The 22,443-nt window shown below is 40.5% G+C and overlaps 1 protein-coding gene across 7 annotated transcripts in view; it reads left to right on the plus strand.

The window, feature by feature from the left end:
- Positions 1 to 22,443, plus strand: part of TAX1BP1 (Tax1 binding protein 1) — a 76,106-nt gene that overhangs the window by 46,784 nt on the left and 6,879 nt on the right. For all 7 annotated transcript variants that reach the window (XR_005593824.1, XM_039523428.1, XM_039523423.1 and 4 more), the window contains 8 exons: positions 1,414 to 1,641; positions 2,995 to 3,141; positions 4,384 to 4,453; positions 5,501 to 5,619; positions 6,607 to 6,732; positions 7,353 to 7,424; positions 14,663 to 14,837; positions 15,249 to 15,397. Coding sequence is in view for 6 of the 7 variants with exons in the window: in XM_039523428.1 (XP_039379362.1) it covers positions 1,414 to 1,641; positions 2,995 to 3,141; positions 4,384 to 4,453; positions 5,501 to 5,619; positions 6,607 to 6,732; positions 7,353 to 7,424; positions 14,663 to 14,837; positions 15,249 to 15,397 (1,086 nt within the window). In the remaining variant the exon portion in view is untranslated. The remainder of the gene's footprint in view (positions 1 to 1,413; positions 1,642 to 2,994; positions 3,142 to 4,383; positions 4,454 to 5,500; positions 5,620 to 6,606; positions 6,733 to 7,352; positions 7,425 to 14,662; positions 14,838 to 15,248; positions 15,398 to 22,443) is intronic.

Raw genomic sequence — 22,443 nt, forward strand, 5'->3', positions numbered from 1 at the left:
GGCATCTCTCCCTTGTGTTCTTCCAAACAGACTGTCCTGGACTACCTGCTCCATTTGAGATACCAGGGCCTGGCGCACTCTTCCATTAGAGCACATCTCGCAGTCATTTCCGCTTTTCACCCACTAAGCCAAGGACAGATGGTGTTTTCCCATGATATGACAATCAGATTCTTGAGAGGGCTCGAGAGACTCTTCCCGCAGGTATGGGCTCCTGTCCTGCAGTGGGATTTTAACTTGGTCCTCTCTAGGCTCACTGGCCTGCCCTTTGAGCTGCTTGGTTCCTGCTCCCTTTCCTACCTGCCATGGAAGGTCGCGTTCCTGGTGGCAGTGACATCAGCGAGACGGATCTCTGAAATTAAAGCCTTGACCTCAGAATCGCCGTACACAGTCTTCTACAAAGACAAGGTTCAGCTGCAGCCCCACTCGGCCTTCCTGCCGAATTTGATATCCACCTTCCATATGAACTGGGACATCTTCCTCCCCATGTTCTGTCCCAAACCGCACAAGACCAGTAAAGAGAGGTGTCTTCATGTGCTGGACAGCTGAAGGTTTTACTTTGAACGTACCAAGCCTTTCTGTAAATCAACTCAGCTCTTCATTGCTACAGTGGACAGGATGAAAGGCCTTCCAGTGTCCACGCAGAGGATTTCCAATTGGATTACCTCATGCATAAAGACCTGCTACAACCTGGCTGGGGTTCTGCTGCCGCCAATTGTCAGAGCCCACTCGACTAGAGCTCAGGCGTCTTCGGCAGCCTTCCTGGTGCACATCCCTATCCTGGACATCTGTAGAGCTGCAACGTAGTCCTCTGTCCACACTTTCACGACTCATTATGCCATCACTCAGCAGGCCAGGGATGATGCTGGGTTCGGCAGAGCTGTGTTGCAATTTACATGTCCGTGAACTCCTACCCACCTCTGTTGGTACTGCTTTGGAGTCACCTAATATGGAATGGACATGAGCAAGCACTGAAAGAAGAAAAGACAGTTACCTTTCCATAACTGGTGTTCTTTGAGATGTTTTGTTCATGTCCATTCCACAACCTGTCCTCCATCCCCACTACTTGGCGTCTCTGACAAGGAACTAAGGGCAGGGAGCCGGCGGTGCCCCTTTTACTGTGCCATGTGGGCACCAGAGCCAGTCCCCTACGGATACTGCTGAGGGAAAAACTTGCAGCACCAGTGCATGTTGCAAGCGCACACACCTAATATGGAATGGACATCAGCAACGCATCTCGAAGAACACCAGTTACGGAAAAGGTAACTGTTTTACTTACTATACTTCATAATGTCTTTGATAGAGCTATCAGGGAAATTTTGCTTTTTATTTGAAATGTTCAGATCTCATAACCATAACCATGGCAATGGGAAGCACTATATTCAAACAACAAGTTTTTGTTTTTTTTTCTTTCAGGAGGATGCAGATATTTTAAAGGAACAACTTCGGAAAGCTGAAGATCATATTCAGGCTAGCAAGCAGGAAGCTGTCTTATTGTCAAAAGAGCTGAGTGATACAGTAAATGTGCGAGATAAGACAATGGCAGATCTTCATAGTGCTCGATTGGAAAATGAGAAGTTGAAGAAGCAGCTTGCTGATGCTGTAGCTGAGCTTAAAAAAGTCTCTCTTGTAAAAAGTGAACAGGTAAAATGTTACCTTTTTTGTTCTGAGATTTATTCATGTTGTTCACAAAATCTGATGTTGTGAGCTTGTTTAGTTACAGCAGTTTTTAGTTTTGATAAAATCATGAAAACAAAACTTGTTTCTGGATAATTAATAAAACCTCTATCTCACCATTGATGATATTACTTGTAATTTAAAGCATGTAAATTGATTAGAAGGTCTGATTATAAAGAAGATTCTTTAATAGTTTTTATGGGAATATTTAGGAATTTTTTTAGACATTTTTACAGACTAATACAGCAATGTGATAGCTGGATTATTTTAAATTGACTCTTTTTAACTCGTCTGTGGGTCAGGTTGTTCTAAAATCGGTGCAAATGAGATAAGAACTACTGGATGGGATTCTTCTCTTGCTAAAGTTTCTCTCCTCAGCAGAAGAAAACTATACATCCTTTTCTCAAATGGTTCAGAATTTGTGGATCAAAGTGGATTCTTTGCTAAACTTTTTTTAATAAGTAGTAATATATTTAAAACCATCATGAATGAGTATATTATCCATCAGAGGCTGTTTAATCCAAAGCCCATTGAATTCAAATGGAAAGACTTGCATTGACTTCAGTGGGTTTGTAGCTATTACAGGTAGGACTATAAAAATAGTGTGCCAGCCTGAAAATTCATAGAATGTGCACCTATGGTTCCAAAATGTAGCAAAAGCAATTTACTTTATTCTTTCATTTTCAAATATCCCAGCATTCTTTATTATGAGGGTAGAGTTGAAAAGGTATATATTACTTTACAACGTATCTTTGAAAAGTATTCTCAGAAAAATTGGCCAGATTATCTCTGGTCCATTGCACCATTCAGGCTGCAGAAAGGAGCCAAAGTTTGGCCAAAACTGAACAGGTGAGAATTACCCCAGTGGCTAAAGCTGAGTTATTTGGTTCCTGCAACAATCGTATATCTCCACTTCACTTCTCCCACTGACATATGGGGCATGATGGAACACAGTTGTGCTCTGCCAATTCTTAGTTGTATATAATTCCTTCAGAAGCATAGTCAGTTGCCATATATTAGAATAGGCCCTAGAATGCTCGAACTCATGTTGTGGTGGATGCAGATCAGCTCACAGACCCAGAGAGACATATTTGTGTCTCTGATGAATGCCCTCTCACTCCATCACCTTCTGCTCAGAGTGGCTCTCATTGTAGGACCTGTGTTCTTGCTACCAAGAAAAAGGATTATTCCCCATCTCTTCCCCTCAAAATCAGATCTTTGTCTTCATTACCACTGCCTGAAAAAGGTTCTATAGTATTGATTTGAACAAAAGAGAATATATATTTTGATATATATTTTTTATTTTTATTTTTTAAAAAGGAAATTTTGAACACAGTAGAGCAGGAACTACGCAGAGAGGTTGAGGATCTGAAGCTTCGTCTGCAGATGGCTGCTGACCATTATCGAGAAAAGTTCAAGGAATGCCAAAAGCTCCAAAAACAAGTGAATAAACTTGTAGACCAGACAGTAAGTATCATTGGAGAATCCATTTGCTCTTCGTGACTTTTCAGTGTTTGTTTAAAATTTGTTGTGGCAAAGAGCAATGCATTTAAACAAGAATCATAACATTGTGTGAGGACTTGTCAATGAATATAATACTGTAGTAGAACCAACTTATCTATGATGATGGATATAAGCTGTTGAAACCGAACATAGTATCCTAGTATTTGGTATATGTAGAAAGCTTATTGAGTTTGTGTGATGTTATAAACTGGATTATCTTCAAAGCATAGTATTCTTTTGCTGAGGCATCTTCTCTCCCCAACTGTGAAAGAGAGGAAACCGTGGCATTGCATTTTCATTCCTTCACTCATTTCCCCCCGCCCCCTGCAGAGAGGGTGAGAGAACTTGGGAGAAAGACTGTGTACAGAGATGGGTAAAGGGGTTTCATGCTGCAGCAGAACTGTGCACCAGCACCTCTTTTATGTGTGTGCTTGGTTGCTTATTTTATCTATATCACTCTATCGATATTGCAGAAGCTACTTGATTCATATCTGCCATTTCCTGTATCATCCTGAAGGTCAATAGGGAATGAGGTATCATCCCATAATGTCTGTTGGTAAATGTCTGGTCCCCTGCCTGTGTCTTGGGGTATGGTATGTTGTGGGTATGTCATGTATATCTGACACCCAGCTCAAATGTTAGCTTAAAAAAAAAAAGGAACTATAATATCCAAGATCTGTCTTTTTATTAATTTACATCCATCCCAATTCCTAACGTAGATTATATTCCAGTTTAAATTGGAATATTAAATTTAAGTTTTTAAAGTTTAGCAGATACTCTGTGGAAATCTCCACAATCTATTTTGTAAAATATTTTTTATGATGGTTTTTGCAAGAAAATTATTATAAAATACGGCATTATAAAAGCAGTAAACTGATCATATTTCAGAGTCAATGCAAAGATGCAGTGGAGATAGTATAAAGTGTATATTTTTTTAATCTTATCTCACCTTGACACCAGCAACTTTTGATGAGCCCATTTCCAGGAGAAGATATAAAGCCAGAGAAATATATTAGTTTGCTTTTGTGGTTTTCTTTAAACAAAAGTGGTAGATGGTGTACAGTTATCCACTTCTTCAAAAAGTAGTGAACTGAGTTAAATTATAACATATATGTTCTCACAGTTGCACAATCATTGAAGCAGTTCATTGTAATTCTTGATTGACGTTTTCTTTGAATAAAGTACCAAAATTATTTTTTCATAAAGAAAACTGCAGGGAACCAACAGAAAGTGACAGATGCCTCAAACATTGAGACAGCTACTGCAGTCGTTACAGGTAAAAAGTTGACCACATCTCCAGGTATTAACAATGTAAACTTTTTTTAATGCTTTCTATTTGTTGGCCTCAAATAGAATATTAATTTGTGAAGTAATCTATAAAAGTACCTTGTATATAAACAACTAGCCCTTGGTGTTTGGATAACCCAATGGAAACCGATTAGAAATATGAACACCAGTTTGAGAGCCTGCTCCTACAAATACTTGCACCCATAAATATTCTCATTGGGTCTGCTGACATGAGTGAAGTTTACAAATGTAAGTGTTGGCAGGATTGAGCCCTGAGTTGGTGTTTAAGATCAATTATTAAGATATATAGAATGTTTTTTTATTTTTGTTTAGCTAATGAACAGAATTTCAGTAAAAAGAAATGTTTACAGTAACATAACATCTCTTCAGCCATGGCACAGTTACAATTTAATATATTTTATTGCAAAATCCGTGCTGGTAAAGTGTTCAGTTATCTACAGAAAAGAACAGAACTATGTATCCTAATAATTTATAGACATTCATGATTTGCTAGAAAACACTTGACTGTGTTGTAATTTTCATGGACTATTAAGCTTCCCACAAATCTAGCCTTCTAAGCATAAAGAAAGGAACATGTAATATGTCATAACACATACTGGAGAGAAAGTAAATAGTTGCAATTTTGTGACATTTATTAAGCATTTTTTCTAAAGGGTAAAATATATGTACCAATAATATTGTGCTCTGAGAATTAAGTTTATAAATGGTTTAATTTCTCAAAGGGATGTTCTCCAAACACTTTATGTGCTGTGGAATATTTTCTGTTCAGCATGGGTATCCAAACTTTGCCCAGTTGAGGGCTTCATTGGCAAGAGCCTGATACAGCTGCCCTCATCTTAATATGCCTGTGGCCAGCAGAGATTGGGTCATGTACATGTTGTCTCCAAGATGCATATTAGTGTGTGTGACATTGGCAAGATCTGAACTGTTGTCCACCCTTCATTCATTCCTGTTGTGCTGCGTTTATTTAAAAAACAAAGAACAAATATTCATATTTTTTTTTCAATATTTGCAGCTAGCCCCATTTCACCTGATATAGTTTCAGAGTTCGTGGTAAAGGAGCAAGCATGTGAAATGAACAAAGAAATTGCTGAGAAAACAGAGAAGTATAAGAAATGCAAGCAAATGTTATCAGTAAGTAAAGGGCTGCTTTTGGAAAGTTGAACAGAAAGTAGCTACAGGGAATAAATCTCAAACGTTGAAATACTCTTCTCAGCTACTGAACTGTTTGTTCCCTTAATAGTCATTCATATAGCACAGATGTGATCATAATAGAAACTTTATCATAAGCAGGTATCTTCAAAGTAGAATTTTAAGACCCCATTGTGTGGGTGCTATGGTATTCTTTGCATGTTTGATTGTCTGCTATTTTTGGGTGGAAGTGGAATGTCGGTAATTTTATAAAGCAAATATTGGGGTGAGAACAACCTGAAATGGTGAAATGGAAATCTCTGCGAAGAGATCTTCTTTGGAGGCAACTATTTAAATAAAGTGCATTCACTTGTTTCCATTAAGATTACCACCCTATATTTCATGTTTTCACAAAAATATTATGCTAATATGTTTGTTTACCATGGTGTGACATGTGCAAGGCAATTGCATTCATTACTTTCTGTGGCGGAGGGCGGGTCGCATTTCTGCTGGTTCATTACTGACTTGTGTTGGTCATTTGAGTTACATGGGATGCTTTAAAGGAAACCTTTGCCTTTGACCTTCTGGATGAAAGATGCTCTGGGTGTTTGCAAAGCTCGCTGGAATGGGTTTTTTATTGAAGTGGATGTGAGACACCTTACAGAGTGGCAGCATGTTTTGAAGAGCAGGAGTAAAACTGTGTATATACAAAAAAGCTAGAACAGATAAGGAGAGAGAAGAATAGCAGCTTGTTGAAGGCTCAAGAAGGAAAAGTATATTGGACCTCATTGCTATAGTTCCCCATACCCTTGTCCTCTTCCAAGCCTTATCACATAAATAGGGGCCTGTAATCAATCCACAGGGAAGCCACCTGGCAATTGTCTAATTTCTGGGAAGCACTGAGTGTTGCATGGTCAGATAATTAAAAAAAAATCCATAGATTTGTAAAATGTTAAGTGATTCATCATGACTTATGTTATACTACTTTAGGATGAGAAAATGAAATGCAGTGTTTATGCTGATGAATTGGCCAAATTGGAGCTGAAATGGAAAGAACAAGTGAAAATCAGTGAGAGTGCAAAACTCCAGCTAGCAGCAATGGAGGACCAGTATAAAGTAAGCTTATTTGGCTACACATTGAATAGGAAGAGGCACAAAGTAGAGAGTTGTGGAACCACACACAAATTTAATAAGAATTCTTTTAGAGAAAAAATAGTTTTTCTATCCCACCTACTGATGTTCATGTGGGATTTTTGAGCAGGAGTGTGGGCAGGCCTGAGAACAACACCATCAAAGTAGTTGGCCCCTCATCCATGCAAATACAAACCTGTTGGCAGGCTTCATCAGGATCAGTATTTACCTCCCACTGCTAATCTCCTCCCTGGGAGAGATGTATCCCTTACCACTGTCATCACTCCTGCCCTTTCCCCTTGATCCCTAGCCATGTATCTGAAGAAGAGTCCTTCTAATGTCCCACTGCTACCAGGTAAATGACATCGAATAAACACAAAGTGCTGAAAAATGCACACAGTAAACAAACTGAAGAAAATAGAGAAATATTTTTTGCTAACTTCATTCAACTGTAAAGGATGTTGCATGTAATTATAGTAGGTAAAATATTTTCAGACAGAAATGTGATTTTAAATTGCTGAGTGTTTTGTGTGTTTACAGCATAATACATGGGGAAATGTATATACATTCCGTAATCTAAGTGAAGCAAACTTTTTTTCATGTAGGTTCAGCTGGCAGAAAAGGAGAGAACAATAAAAGAGCTGATATCACATTTGGAGGTCTTCACCAGTGAGAAGGTACTGTAACCATCAGATGTTATGTGTAGTGGACTTTGGTGCTTCATAGATTTCAAGGTCAGAAGGGACCATTCTGATTCAACAGTCTGACCTCCTGTAATAACACAGACCACTGAACTTCCCCAAAATAATTCCTAGAGCGTATCTTTTAGAGAAAAATTCAGTCTTGATTTAGAAAATGTCAGTGATGAAGTATCAACTATGACCTTTGGAAAACTATTTCAGTGGTTAATTACCATCACTGTCCCAAAAAAAAAAAAAATAAAAAAAAAAATCCAGTCTGAATTTGTCTAACTTCAACTTCCAGGTTTTGGATCATTTTATACCCTTCTCTACTAGATTGCAGAGACCACTGTTTAATATTTTTTCCCCATGTAGAAAATTAGACTGGACTCAAGTCACCGCATAATCTTCTCTATGTTAAACGAAGTAGATTGAGCTGCTTGAATCTCTTTCTGTAAGGCACTTTTTCTAATCCTTTTTAATCATTCTCATGGCTCTTCTCTAAACCCTCTCCAATTTATCAACAATCCTTGAATTGTGGGCGCCAGAACAGGACATAGTATTCCACCAAAAAGAACAGGAGTACTTGTGGCACCTCAGAAACTAACACATTTGTACCAGTGCCAAATATAGAGGTAAAATAACCTCTCTACTTTTACTCAAGTTTCCCCTTGCATTAGCTCTTCTGGCCACAGTGTCATATTGGGAGCTCATGGTCCACTGATTATCCACCATGACCCCTAAATCTTTTTCAGAACCACTGCTTCTGTAAACATGGCCTGCATTCTTTTGTTCTTAGATGTGTACATTTAGCCTTATTAAAACACATGTTGTTTGCTTGCATCCAGTTTACCAGGTGATCCAGATTGCTCTGAATGAGTGACATGTCCTCTTCATTATTTACCACTTCCCTAATTTTTGTGTCATCTGCAAACTTTATCAGTAATGAGTTTTATTTTCAAAATGTTGATTAGTATAGGGTCAAGAACGGATTCTTGCGGCTCCCCTCTGGAAACACACTTGATTCCCATTTACAGTTACATTTTGAGATCTATCACTTAGCCAGTTTTTAATGCATTTAATGAGTGCCACATTAATTTTATATTGTAGTTTTTTAGTCAAAATGTTGTGCACTACTAAGTCAAATGCTTTACAGAAGTCTGATGGGGAGGGATAGCTCAGTGGTTTGAGCATTGGCCTGCTAAACCCAGGGTTGTGAGTTCAATCCTTGAGGGGGCCATTTTGGGGATTGGTTCTGCTTTGAGCAGGGGGTTGGACTAGATGACCTCCTGAGGTCCCTTCCAACTCTAATAATCTATGATTCTATGATGCATCAACCTGTAATGACTGCACTTTTCATCTCATCAAAAAAAATCATTAGTTTGACAAGATGTATTTTCCATAAACCCATTTTGATTTGCATGAATTAAATTATCCTCCTTTAATTCTTTATTAATTGAGTCCCAAATCAGCTGCTTTCTTATCTTCTCTGGGATTGATGGTAGGCTGATAGGCCTATAATTACCTAAGTCATCTTGTTTGGCACAACATTCTTTCTTCCAAACTTCTGGAACTTCTTCAGTGCGCCAAGACTTGTTGAAAATGAACATTAATGGTCCAGTGAGTTCCTCAGCCAGCTCTTTTCAAACTCTTGGATGCAAGCTATCTGGACCTGATGATTTTAAAATGTCTGACTCTAGTAGCATCTGTCTAACATCTTCTAGAGATACTATTGGTATGAAAGTGTTATCACAATGTGATGAGACTATATCATCTATTTTCCCCCCAAATACTGAACAGAAATTTTTATTGAACTTGTTTTGCCTTTTCTGCATTATTATTGATAATTCTACTGTTTCTATCTAGTAGTGGACCAATACTAGTGTCAAAATTCTTTTTGTTCTTTATATAGTTAAAAACTCCTTATTGTCCTTAACTCTTCTGGCCATAGATTTCTCTTTATGTCCCTTTGCTTCCCTTAATTAGTTTTCTACGATTTGTATTCATTACTATCAGCTTCCCCTTTCTTCCAGGTTTTATAGCTGCCTTCACTTCCTCTCTAAACCAGATTGTTGTTGTTTTTTTCACCAGCACTGTGTTCTTCCTCAGCTGTGGGATTGCAGCTTTTTGGGGATGTAGTAAGGTGTTCTTAAACTACTCCCAATTATCATTCAGATTTTTCGGATTAAATTCTTCTGAGCTGTTGTTTTTAGCCAACAGTTGTTTTTAGCTTTGTGAAAGTGGCCCTATTAAAGCACCAAGTATATACACTAGTCTACAATTTATTCTGTTTTCAAATTCTAAATGTGATCAAGTCATGATAACTTGTACCTAAGGTACCATTAATTTTTAGTAGGGCTGTCAATCACATGTGTTTAGTGCCAAACAAATGAAAGCCTCTTTTTTTTTTTTTTTTTTTAAACAAGCATTAATTGCACACCTCTGGAGATGGGACTCGGTTGCCAGGTAGGGAGGGAGGCACCTGCTGCGGTAGCAAGCAGGAGGCAGCTGGGGACAAGAGACTCTGTATTATCCAGACCAGAACTGAAACATTACTGAAATGCCTCCTGACTCCTCTGAGTCAGTCTTGCGCCCACTCCCTCAGGGTTAATCTATTTATTTGTTTTATATGAGGGAAGGCGGAAGGGTAGTTGCCAGCAGCTGTGAGGATGTGAAGCAGGGAAAGGGCGCCTTGGAGCCTTTGCCACAGGAATCCCCACCTCCCCGGGTGATTCTAGCGGTCTCCCCTCCTCACCCCTGTACTAATCGATCGTGACCCTGTCCAGTAGTCTATAAATAAGAAGCGGGCAGCATTATCTCCCATAAATGTAGTTGAACAAGAAGTAAGACGGAGTGGACTTGTAGGCTCTAAAGCAGTGGTGGGCAGCCTATGGGCTGCATGTGGCCTGTCGGGGTAATCCACTGACAGGCCGCGAGACAGTTGGTTTACATTGGCATGGCCGGCCAATGGGAGCTGCAGGAAGCGGCGGCCAGCACGTCCGTGCAGCCCACGCCGCTTCCCACAGCTCCCATTGGCTGGGATCAGTGAACCACGGCCACTGGAAGCTGCGGGCAGCTGTGCCTGCAGACAGTCAGTGTAAACAAACTGTCTCGTGGCGCGCCAGCGGGTTACCCTGACGGGCTGCGTGCGGGCCGTGGGTTGCCCACCACTCTGCTAAAGTTTTATATTTTATTTTTGAGAACAGTTATGTTTAAAAAAAAAAAAAGTGCAATCATAGATTTTTTTTTTTAATTTATTTGTCATATTTGCTTGAGGTGAATTGAAAAATACTGTTTACCTTTTTTCAATGCAAATATTTGTAATAAAAAATAATAATATAAAGTGAGCACTGTACATTTAGTATTCTGTGTTGTAATTTAAATCAATATATTTGAAAATGTAAAAAGCATCCCAAATAAATGGTATTCTATTATTTAAATATATGGTATTTTATTATTGGTTAACAGTGTGATTAAAACTGCGATTAATCACAACTGTTGTTTAATCTTGTGATTAATCACAATTAATTTTTGTAATCATTTTACAGCCCTAATTTTTAGTTCTGTGATCAGTTCCTCTTTATCTGTTAGGACAAGTTGCAACACTTTTTGAGTTAGGAAACTGTCATCTATAGTGTTTAGAAATTCCAAGGATTTTTTTAGTACTGGCAGCATGATATCTCCAGCATATGTCACTCAAATTGAAGTCCTCCCATGATCAGTTTTTTTCCTTATACATAGATGCATAAAGAGGTGGTCATCCTGTTCCCTACTGTTGTTTGGTGGTCTGTAGCAGATACCAACTACTACCCTGTCTTGTGCTTTAACTGTTAGGACATTAAGCCAAAGCATGTAAGATGATTTTATTCTTAGTTATCAATGACTTGGAAACAGGTGATGCCTCTTGGCATAGAGTGCCACTCCTTCTCCTCTTTTTCCCACTTGATCCTTCCTAAAATCAATGGTTATAACCTATTTAACATTCCATCATGCGAATCATCCCACTAGGTTTCAGTAATACCAACTAGATCAAATTTCTGTTCATAAATTAACATTTCCAGTTCCTCTTGTTTGTTACCCAGGTTCCTAGTATTGGTGTTTAGGCAATTCAAGAATTTCTTCTCTTCATATCCTTTGATTTCTTGGTTTGTTCTCAACATCCCAATTTTGTGCTGAGAGTGCATATATTTCCTCTTTTTACTGTCTCCCCTTTTGTTATTAGTTTAACTCCTTCCTGACTACTCTAGCCAGCCTTGGTTAATTTGTTTTAAAGAGATACAGTGGGGAACAGTATATAAAGAGACCACTCATAAAACATGTAAAGGTAAATTTTAAAATGCAGTAAAAATGAATTAACTGATTTTTAAATAATAAATAATTCAATGGTGAGATTTCTATAAATAACTTCCATATTTATCAAAAAATAAGAATCCCAGAACCAAACAACAAATAGTGAAACATCAAAACATCTGACTTGATATTTGGAAATACTATGTTTAGAAATAATTTTTTTATGCTCTAATAGAATTCTAGAACATTTAATCATATGCTGCATTTAATCTAGTGAAATTTGTAAGGCAGAATCTTTTTATATACTGGCTGTTTGTTTAGCATTAACTGTTATCCATATACTTATAACAGAATTCTTTTTTCCTTAGAAATTGTGATAAGTGGCTGTGTCCAATTCTAATCAGACATCTAAGAAGAACAGTGTATATTCATATATAGTTTGATAAGTTATTTCCACTGTTTCGTAAGGATTGTTTCTGTTTATAACCAGACATGCATTCACTACCATTGTTGATTATTCCCACAAGCAGCCAGTAAGAGAACAGATTGACAGATGTTACAGTGTGATAATGATCTCTTCAGAGTTGTAGTTTATCTAAAAGGACATTTGTATACCTTCTAATGCCATTCCAGATTTTTAAATAAGTGTTTGAAAAGGAACTGCCACTTTTTCCAAAGCTGGCTTTCTCATCAAGTTCAGTATGTGTATGATTAAAACTAAAGAAATCCATGCTGAATATTAAAGATGATGTTCTAATGCTGAAAGTATCTTCAGTGTTTTGCAGGGCAATTATTAATAGGTGTTCTTATTCTACTTCCCAATACAATGTCTTAATCACAGTATGACAATTTTTGCAAGGCATTGCTAATGGAGAGAGTAATGTTTATTAAAATATGTAAGTACATTCATTCCATGTTATATGAACAAACCAAGATGGAAGAGAGGATATACATGAGCGGAATTCAGCACAGCTGTTTTATTTAATAAACAGTGACTTCAAGTAATTTCAGTATAGAGTAAACTAGTTGGAAAATAAGAATATTTAACTTTTTTTTTTTTCAAAAGCAACCAAAAATGCTGTTGATACTGTTTTTCATACAAAGGAATAGCCAAATACATTGATGGTTTTCTTTTTTAAAATATGTCTGTAACATATTTTTCTAATTCATAGAAAAGCTAAGTGAATGTCAGGATTTTGATACAACTATTTATCTGGAGGGAATCATTATTTTAAATAACACACACAAGGAGGAGTGCAACTATAAAAATATTGTATGAAGCTTATAAAAGCTTGTAATGTAAATATCTATAAATTTGCTAGAACAATTCCAAGGAAGAATCAAAGTGCTCTGCTAGACTGAAACCATGATTTAAAAGGTTAAGCATAGTACAGTAAACAGCTTTTCAATTTATACTCCATTATCAGTGTTTGTTTATAAATGTCACTAAACATAGCATGCTAAAAATGTTCATTTGTAGTCTCTTCAAACCTATAAAATTACTTAGTTTCTGTTTTATTTACATACTTATATAGCCTTTGATTTTTTTTAATCAGTCTCTACCCTAGCAATCCAGCTTATGGCTAAGACTATTTTATAGCACCTTTTACAAGCACTTTGATGTACATTCTATTTTAATCTTAGGTGATGCTGGAATTAAAGTATTAAGTGCCATCATGTTTTTAGCAAAAATGTTTCCATATTGTAGAAAAAAAACTATAAGCATATGGGACATTTCCACTTTCAGAAAGTGTCTCAGACTTTTAGAAAGTAGACACTGCACTTTGAAGTTCTTTTGATTGCTCCTTGGGGTTTATAAACAAACAACCTACAAATTTTAGGACAGAAAAAGTTAGGATAGCTTCTGACTTTTTCTCCGGTTACATTGTTTTGTTTCTTCTCTAGTTTGAAATGGGTGGAATAAAGGCCCATCCATCTTAAAATTCTCTTATTGAAAGCAAGAAACTTTAACCCAGTGGGCCAGAACCTCTGCTGGTATAAATTGAGATAGCTTCATTTAAGTCAACAGAGCTACCCCGATGTATACCAGCAGATGATCCAGCCCAATATATCTAGTAAGTTTTTATGCATCTATTAAAAGAGAGATTTTTAGAGTATTGCATCAAGCCTGTATCTGATTTCTGCATAATCGGTGTGTTCCTAAATTATAGTGCAGTGGTTCCCAAACTTGTTCCGCCGCTTGTGCAGGGAAAGCCTCTGGTGGGTCGGGCCGGTTTGTTTGCCTGCTGCATCTGCAGGTTCGGCTGATTGCGGCTCCCAGTGGCCGCGGTTCGCTGCTCCAGAGAATGGGAGCTGCTGGAAGCGGCGTGGGCTGAAGGACGTACTGGCCGCTGCTTCCAGCAGCTCCCCTTGGCCTGGAGCTCCCCTTGGCCAGTGGGAGCTGCGATTGGCTGAACCTGCAGACGCGGCAGGTAAACAAACCAGCCCGGCACGCCAGGGGCTTTCCCTGTACAAGCGGCGGAACAAATTTGGGAACCACTGTTATAGTGTTTTTGAGATAAAACAGGAATTTTATTTGTGAATTGTTCACAATATGCACATCATCTCAGTTGTAAGGAGAGATCAGGTGAAAGTAGCAGAGCCTCTGTTTTATAACTGATTTTTTTATTTGTTTTGTAAAAGTAGATATTTGTATGAACAATATTGGTGATTTTGCTATTGAGTTTGCATCTATTGATGATAGAACTTCAAAATAAAATTTCTTACAAATAAGTTATCAATATATTTAATAATGTAACAAAAACTTGGAGTTACTTAGAGTTAGCTCAGTCAAATCATGAAAGGTGGATCTGAAAATTGGCAGATAAATATTGGAATTATTTTTTAAAAATTGAAGCTTTTAATTAAACTATTTAATCAGAATTTAAAAATTTGATAATTTGACTCCATGTGTTAATTACATTTTAAAACTTTTTGTTAATTAGGAACTTGGCAGGATTCCAGAAAATCAAGCTGAAAGGATAACTAAGGGACAGATTTCTCAGCAAGATTTACATTTTCTCAGTCCATACTCAGAGGAGAGGGGACTGGTTCCTGCAGTGCCAAGTAGACTACCAGTACTGCAGTTTGGAAACCCTTATGCAATCCAGGAAACAAGAGGTTTGTAAAGTTTTATTTTCCTCAGCTTTCTTTTGTCTCACAATTTAAAAATAATGGTGCAATTTTATTTATGTAGAGACAGGACTGGACTGTTGATATCCTGGCATATAATATGTTTGTCGAAATGGCTGGATTCATTAATAAGTCTGTCGACTCTAGTCACTAAAAGGAAAACTTTCAAGAGGACACAAGAACAATGGTGTTCTCACTCCAAAGTTTGTTCTAGTTGTACATTCTGTTCACCAGATTTTGGGCTTTGGTTGAGAACTCCTAGTTTCATTAATTCTAAACTGAAAACATTTGAAATTTTTGATTTCATTATTATTTTGATATGACAAAAAGTGTACTAATTGTATTGAACAGAACTTTTTATACAAAATAAGAGGCCTGTTCTTCTAATTTTTATTTCAGATGGAGCAGATGGTGCTTTTTATCCTGAGGAGCTCCAAAGGCTGCCTGTAAGGACTTCCTCTTGGGAACTGGAAGACAACGTAGTCTGCAGTCAGCCTGCTCGCAACCTTAGTCGGCCTGATGGTCTGGAAGACCCTGAGGATAGCAATGTAAGTTAGCTTGCTTGTTGTTTTTTTCCTTCATTTATTAATCAGCATCCAGGAGCTAACAATTGCTTGGCTATAGTGAGCATTTAAAAATTCTGATATGCTTAAGCATATCAGAACTGAAATTTTATTGAAAAATATCTGATGAGCACTATTTAAGGTGAACAGTTTGCACACAAAATGATGAAAATTCAAGTTATAGAAATCTCTTTTGAATTCTAATACCAGTTTATTTTGGTTTTTGAGTCATAGCCTCTGATTGCTTTAATATTTAAAAAGAAAAAAGTCAACTTATTTCAAGTCATATTGCTATTTCAATATATAACCATATGCCTGTTCCTTAACATTACATACACAGCCTTTCTTGTAGAACACAGATGTTTTTAATTCTCTCACCAGTATATGAAAACTTAATTGAAACTGAAGGCAAAACAAAAGCTGGAGGATTGTGTTACCAGTGTTTCTGAATTAAATATCTAGCATATAGTTTAATGCAAGGTGTACATTTATGAAGACAGATTTGCAAGAGATACAGAATCAAAGAAATATTTAAACAGAATGAAAATATTAAACATTGAAACAATTTCCATTTTGGCCTTTTCAACCACCAAAAGTTTGAAGTGGCAGAGACTCTTGTCTGTCATCTAAAACAGGGTAAAGTAAAAATGGTATTGTTTGCTAATATATTTTCCAGGACTTCATAGTGTGACACTTTCTCTGCAGGGGTGTTGGGGGGGGGGGGACGGAATTGCATTCTCCCCCCCCCCCCCCACACACACCACCAGTTTCTTTCAGGGTGGGAGTGGGGCTGAGCATAGCTGAAGAGGATGTGCCTGGGAAAGGCACCAGCACCTAGTGCCCCTGCTGAGCCCCCTAGGAGGTGCCTGGAGCAGGGAAGAGAGACAGGGATGGCAGCACAGCTCCCCCAGAGGGGGTGTGGGGAAGACTTCTGAGTTCTGTCCCTTCCTTGCCTGCAACTGCAGTTACCTGCTTGGCAGTCGGTGTACAGAGCCCGCTCTGGCCCACAGCAGGGAGACAATGGGAGAAGTAAGTGGGGAGTGAGGGAAAGGTGGTGCCGGCTTGGAAGGGTGTGGGGGGCGCAGGGGTAGTGGAAAAGGAGCCAGAGGTGATGCATGGAGCAGTCATGTGTCCCGCCCCTTTTAAATTGTGCCATTCCCCTAACCCCCATCAAGAGTTATGGGTCATCTCTGTTTCTCAGGGTGAGAGTTACCTTGTTACCCTCCTGCCTCCAGTAAGAGGAAGATTTGCTTGTGCTTAACTGAGTATTGGTTTGCCAACACCACCCAAACAATCTCCTCAGGGCTCTGCTACCCCTTACTTTGTCTTGTAAGTTAAAAGCAGGTGAGCCCCAGCCCAAGTGCTTCTGAAAGTAGGGTCACCATATGTCCGACTTTTCCTGGACATAGCCTCTTTTTTGAGCTTTCTTTCTCTGTACGGACACATTTTTCAAATAACAGGAAATGTCTGTGGGTTTTGCTGAGCAGACAAGCGGCAGCTGATTGGTCCCTCCCCTGCATCTGCAGCAGGTTGGTCTATTCCCCTGTAAGCCACAGTTGCCAGATCCCGCTCATTCAGGCCCCAATTCCCAGCCCTGGGGAGAGTGTCCCTCAAAGAGGTGCTGAATGACAGCTGTTGCTGCATCCTGGGCTTTTGCCTGCCACCATGACATGGAGCAACACTGCCTCCCGCTACCATTGAGTACCTCCACTGCAGGCACCCCTCCAGCATCCCCAACTCTACCCCCCTGCCATGGGCAGTGTTCTGTTTTTGGGAATCTGAAATATGGTAACCCTACGGAAAGCGCCATTCTGTGTTATCAATGCTTGTTATCAAAGGCTAAAATTTGAGATCGTAAATAAGGATAATGGAAACAAAAATTAGAACACAAACCTGGGTCTGTGTTTATCAACAGTTACTTTTTCTATGTAGTTAAGTAGATTTCCCCCAAGGAGTCAGTCTTTTGTACAGCTAGCTGGTTTTCACTGACCCAGGATCCAAGAGTTCATGAATACCTTCCACTCTTTGTTTCCTCAGTGAATGGATAACCAACTGTCTTTTTGCTTCTCCTGGTTGGCTCCAAGTTGCCTTCACATCCTCTTGTTGACTATATGCAAAACAGTGCTTCCATTGTATTGACTTACAATGCTTAATCTACATATGAACCAAGGCAAATAGGTGAATCTACATCCCTTTGTCTGGTGTAACTGTTTGTCCACCTTGCCTGGGACAGATTTTAAAAGATCTTTTCAGTACATACACAACCTTTTAAAGAACAGGAATACTTGTGGCACCTTAGAGACTAACAAATTTATTTGAACATGAGCCCAGGAAAGCTTATGTTCAAATAAATTTGTTAGTCTCTAAGGTGCCACAAGTATTCCTGTTCTTTTTGCGGATACAGACTGACACAGCTACTACTCTGAAGCCTTTTAAATATCCATCCTTCCATCCATCTCGCAACTATTATGAGACTCAGTATGACAAACTTTTATTAGATACCTCACTTGACCCTCGTTGGATAAATAAAGTACTACGAAAGCAATGTGTTGGATCTACTGTGCTTGTCAGGAGCTACTGTTACTGTTGGCATTGAGGAGTTTTTAGGGTCAAACATATCTTTTAAGGGATGTTAGGAATCATTATTTTTTTGTTTTATTTGGTTAGCTCAGATACTCTTGTATAAAAAGAAAAATGGGGGCTAGTGAACTGGTTTATGAAGAAAACTACCTAAACTATATATGTATGTTTTAATTTGAACAGTTTTTTTTTTACTGTGTTTCAGTTTCTAGATGCTCTTGCTACTTTAAAAAATATTTCAGAAATAGTTTTCTACAAAGTATTGTGCTCTTTGCAAGTACAGTGGTATCATGACCTGTTTCTCATTTAGTCTAGTTTGCCACATTTAATTGCTATTAACCTTTGCAGAAACTGATCAGTGTTCAGACAGGCATGATTTTAGCCTTGGTGCTCAGCACCTATAATGGAGAAAAATGTATTTCTTCCTCCTGCCTTTTGAACCCTATGTCCATTATTGTGAATAATTAGGGAAACTGTCAGAACTATTGCAGCCTATTTAAGATCTAGAATATCAGCTTTGTGCTGTTGCCCACCTTTTCTTCACATTTTGCATATTTAATCTGATCATTCTTGGCATAGACATTACTTATGACAAGCTCTTCTCTTCTTGAGTCATCCGCTGCAGTTTAATTAGCAGAGTGTTCTTCCTGATCTATGTGTTTTGCCCTTTCGCAAACCCCAGAGAAACAGTGCTAGAGTCTTGTGCTCATTTGCTGACACAGCTTAGATTTTGTAATGAGATGGAAGGAACCTAATATGCTCAAATAGGAAACAACTTCAGGTAAATGTGTCAAGAAGATACTTCTTTTCTCACATCAAATAGCAATTTATATTTTAATATACTGTAAGAATTGCTATTCTTCCTGTCAAATGAAAATAGACTGAGAATGGTAAAACATAATTAGTTTCCAAATAAAAGAGAGAGGAGGATATATGTGAATAAATCAAAATTCTTCTTCGAGTGCTTGCTCACGTCCATTCTGTTATAGGTTCCATTGTAGTTGTGTGTGCTCGCCACATGCACCGGTGTCGAAGTTTTTCCCTCAGTGTATCTGTAGGGGACCAGCTCTGGCGCCCTCTGGAGTGGCGTGCATATGCACTGGTATAAGGGACACAGCTGGTTGCCCCTCCATCAGTTCCTTCTTACTGCCTGTGACGGTGCTGGAATGTCTCCTTGCCTCCGCAAGCTTTCCTATCAACTGTACCTAGTAGCGAATACGTTGTAGATAGTTGTTAAAGTTGTATAGTTAATAGCTTCCTTAGTGTAAAGTTAGAATTAGTTAGTTAGTTCCGTACAGGACTTAGCCTAGGGATGGGGCATGCCCTGGTCCTCGGGCTTCAAGCTTTGTGACTGCTGCAAAAAATCTATGCCACTCAGTGATCCTTATAGAAGCTGCCTGAAGTGTTTAGGGGAAACCCGCATTAGCAACAAGTGTCGCATTTGCAAGAGCTTCAGGCCGCGGACCAAAAAGGAGCAGGACATTAGTCTTCGAGCGCTCCTTATGGAGTCAGCCCTCGCACCAACCTTGAAGCTGATGAGATCGGTTTCTGCTCCAAGCACCGTGGCTTTGGTGTGGAGCATGCTGCTGACACCAACTGCTGACCAGCACCGATCCCCATTCCCGGTACTGGCTAAAAAGCAAAGAAGGGCCGGGAGACAGTGTTCTCATACATCCCGTAAAGGGAGGGAGAGAGCCGGAGGAAAGCAAAGACCCACATAGGGTGGCTGTTCCCCTCTGGACGGTGGCCAGTCTCCAGCTCCCATTGAGCTGTTGAGCTCATTTCCAGACCTGCTCATCATTCTGGGAAGTAACAGAGGCACTCTGCGCATAGTGGTGCTGTCCACGCCTGCCAGTGAAGTGCCCCATTTGAGAGGTAAACCTGCCCTGGGACCCTTCCAGTGGTCTCCATTAATGCGGCACCTCTCACCGCTGCAGGGGGCACCCTGCCAGCACTCGCCTGAACAGCGCCACCAGCCCCTGGATGGGGGTTGGCTTACTTGCCAGAGTTCCTGGTGTCGGTCCCTGGACTCCAGGCAGTGTTTCTCGGAGTCCCGGCGTCAGTCGCCAGTGGTCTGGTGCAGACCTGCAGAGGTCCATCACCAGTCTCCAGAGTCTCAGAGCTGGGAGCATCCGAGTCAGTCTCCCAGTCCTTAGCACTGCTCCGGCAGGTCAAGACGCTGGTCATGGGAGTCCCATCACTGGTCTCTGGATTGCCAGTACGGATCACCGCGAGCATGTCAATGGTCTCCGAGACAGCAATCCTCTCGCTCTCGATCCTGGTCTACGGAGTGGCAAAGTGTGAGGCATTGATCGCCAGGGTATTGTCGGTGATCCACCAGTCACCGGAGTCACGGCATTGAGAGCAAGCCTCCCGGTGGAGGGCCGCGCAGAGAGCCAACAGGAATGGGGTAGACAGGTGGCCTCGGTACTGTTCTGGTCCCCCCAGACAAGTTTCTCCCTTCTTGGGCTGCGACAGTGAGGAGGAAGTATGTAGAGCCCGAGGAGGAAGACCTGCCTGCAAGCCAAGGTCACCCACAGGGGACATTGACATTCCCCTCTGGGCCACCAGTGGCCGGCTGGCCTCCAGGCAACTATGGAACCCCTGGGGGGTTTCCCCAACCATCGAAGGGGCATCCGAAAGATAGTTGGCGACCTCATCATAGATAGCTCTGCCACCTTGTCATCTTCGCCAGATGAGACGAAAGCAGGGTTTTCTCACGCAGTCCCCCAGGATGGTGTAAGGGCCCACCAAGAGCTTTTGAAGAGGGTGGCATCAAACTGGGGCTGGAAGCTGAGGAGCTGGCAGAGCCCTCAGATTCCCTGTTCAATGTATTAAGTGCCCCTCCAGGTTGGCAGTGCTAGTGCACGAGGGAGTGGTGAAACTACTCAAGGCCCTGTGGCAGACACCCTCCTCCCTGCCTCCCATCTCTATGCGGGTGGAAAGAAAGTACTATGTCACCGCTAAGGGTTTTGAATATCTTTATACCCATCCTGCCCCACACTCGCTGGTTATGTCCGCAGCCAATGAGCACAGTAGACAAGGCCAATCGGGGTTGATGCCTAAGAAAAAGGAGGCAAAGAGGCTCAATCTTCTACATCCAGCCTCCAGCTGAGTGCGCCCAACCATCAGGCCTTGTTTTGGCTGCTGTGATTTTAGTACACCTCTACCTCGATATAACGCTGTCCTTGGGAGCCAAAAAAATCTTACCGCGTTATAGGTGAAAGCGTGTTATATTGAACTTGCTTTGATCCACCGGAGTGCACAGCTCTGCCCCCCCCCCCCCCGCCCGAGACTGCTTTACCGTGTTATATCCAAATTTGTGTTATATCGGGTGGCGTTATATCGAGGTAGCGGTGTATTTGGCAGTCCATGGGTAAGTTCATGGACTCGCTGCCGGAGGAGTCCAGGAAGGAATACCCGGCTATCCTCAACGAGGGCAGGACTGGCCAGGGCAGCCCTCCAAGCGGTCTCAGATGCAGCAGATTCTGCGGCCCAGCCCATGGCTTCGGCTGTTTCTATGAGGCATGCATACTGGTTGCAGTCATCGGGCCTGTCGGTGGAGGTTCAGCAGTCCATCCAGGACCTCCCATTCCATGGCCTGGCACTGTTCTTGGAACAGACAGTAAATTACATGGCCTAAAAGACGCTAGGACTACCTTGCGCTCTGTGGGCCTTTACATGCCCCCGGGGCCTGAGAGGAAGCGGTTTAAGCCGCAACAGTCCTGCAGGTTCAGGCCCAACCTCAACCAGAGCCCTTCCAAAAGAAGGGCAAAGGCTATAAGTGCCGGCAGACCATCAGCCAGCCCTCTCAGCTCGCTCAAGCTCTGCCCGCAACCAACCGGGTAATAAGCAGGCATTTTGAGGGTGCGCTTGAGGGCGACCTTCCAGCCTGTGTCCTGGATCCAGCACTCCTTTTTTCCAACTGTAAATAGTGGCAGGGAGGAGAAGACAATACCTGAGTGGTGTGTGCATGTATGAAATTAAATGGCTTTGATGTCTGGGAAACAGAATGGTGCAAGCCCACAAACTGGCTGGAAAATCAAGAGGACAGTGTTTGAATTTCAGCCTGTAAATGTGATAGAAGATTGTTGTCTGACCACATTATAGCCTCTCCAGTCTCATCCCAGAACTACTTATCTTGGGAAACAAAGTAAAGAGCTTGAGAGAATTGTAGTAGTCCTTATAGTAAATAAGAGTGCTCATTCTGACAGTATTCTAGATAAAGGAGACTTGTAGGCAAGAAGGGTGGGAAAAAATTCATGGTCAGCTTTGCCCCTAGGTCAACCTTATCGTCTGTGTTAGAGACTGATAGAAGAAGTTGCATAGGCAGTCAAAGCAACTGACAGTATCCTTTCCCCTCCTCCCTGAATTTCTGTGTGATGTTAGCCACTTAAACCAAATTTTATACAAGTGGTTACTAATTATGTTTCTCATTTTCTGGGTGTCCA

This window comes from Mauremys reevesii, linkage group 2 (genome assembly GCF_016161935.1).
Source record: "Mauremys reevesii isolate NIE-2019 linkage group 2, ASM1616193v1, whole genome shotgun sequence".
NCBI classification, from domain to species: Eukaryota; Metazoa; Chordata; order Testudines; family Geoemydidae; genus Mauremys; species Mauremys reevesii.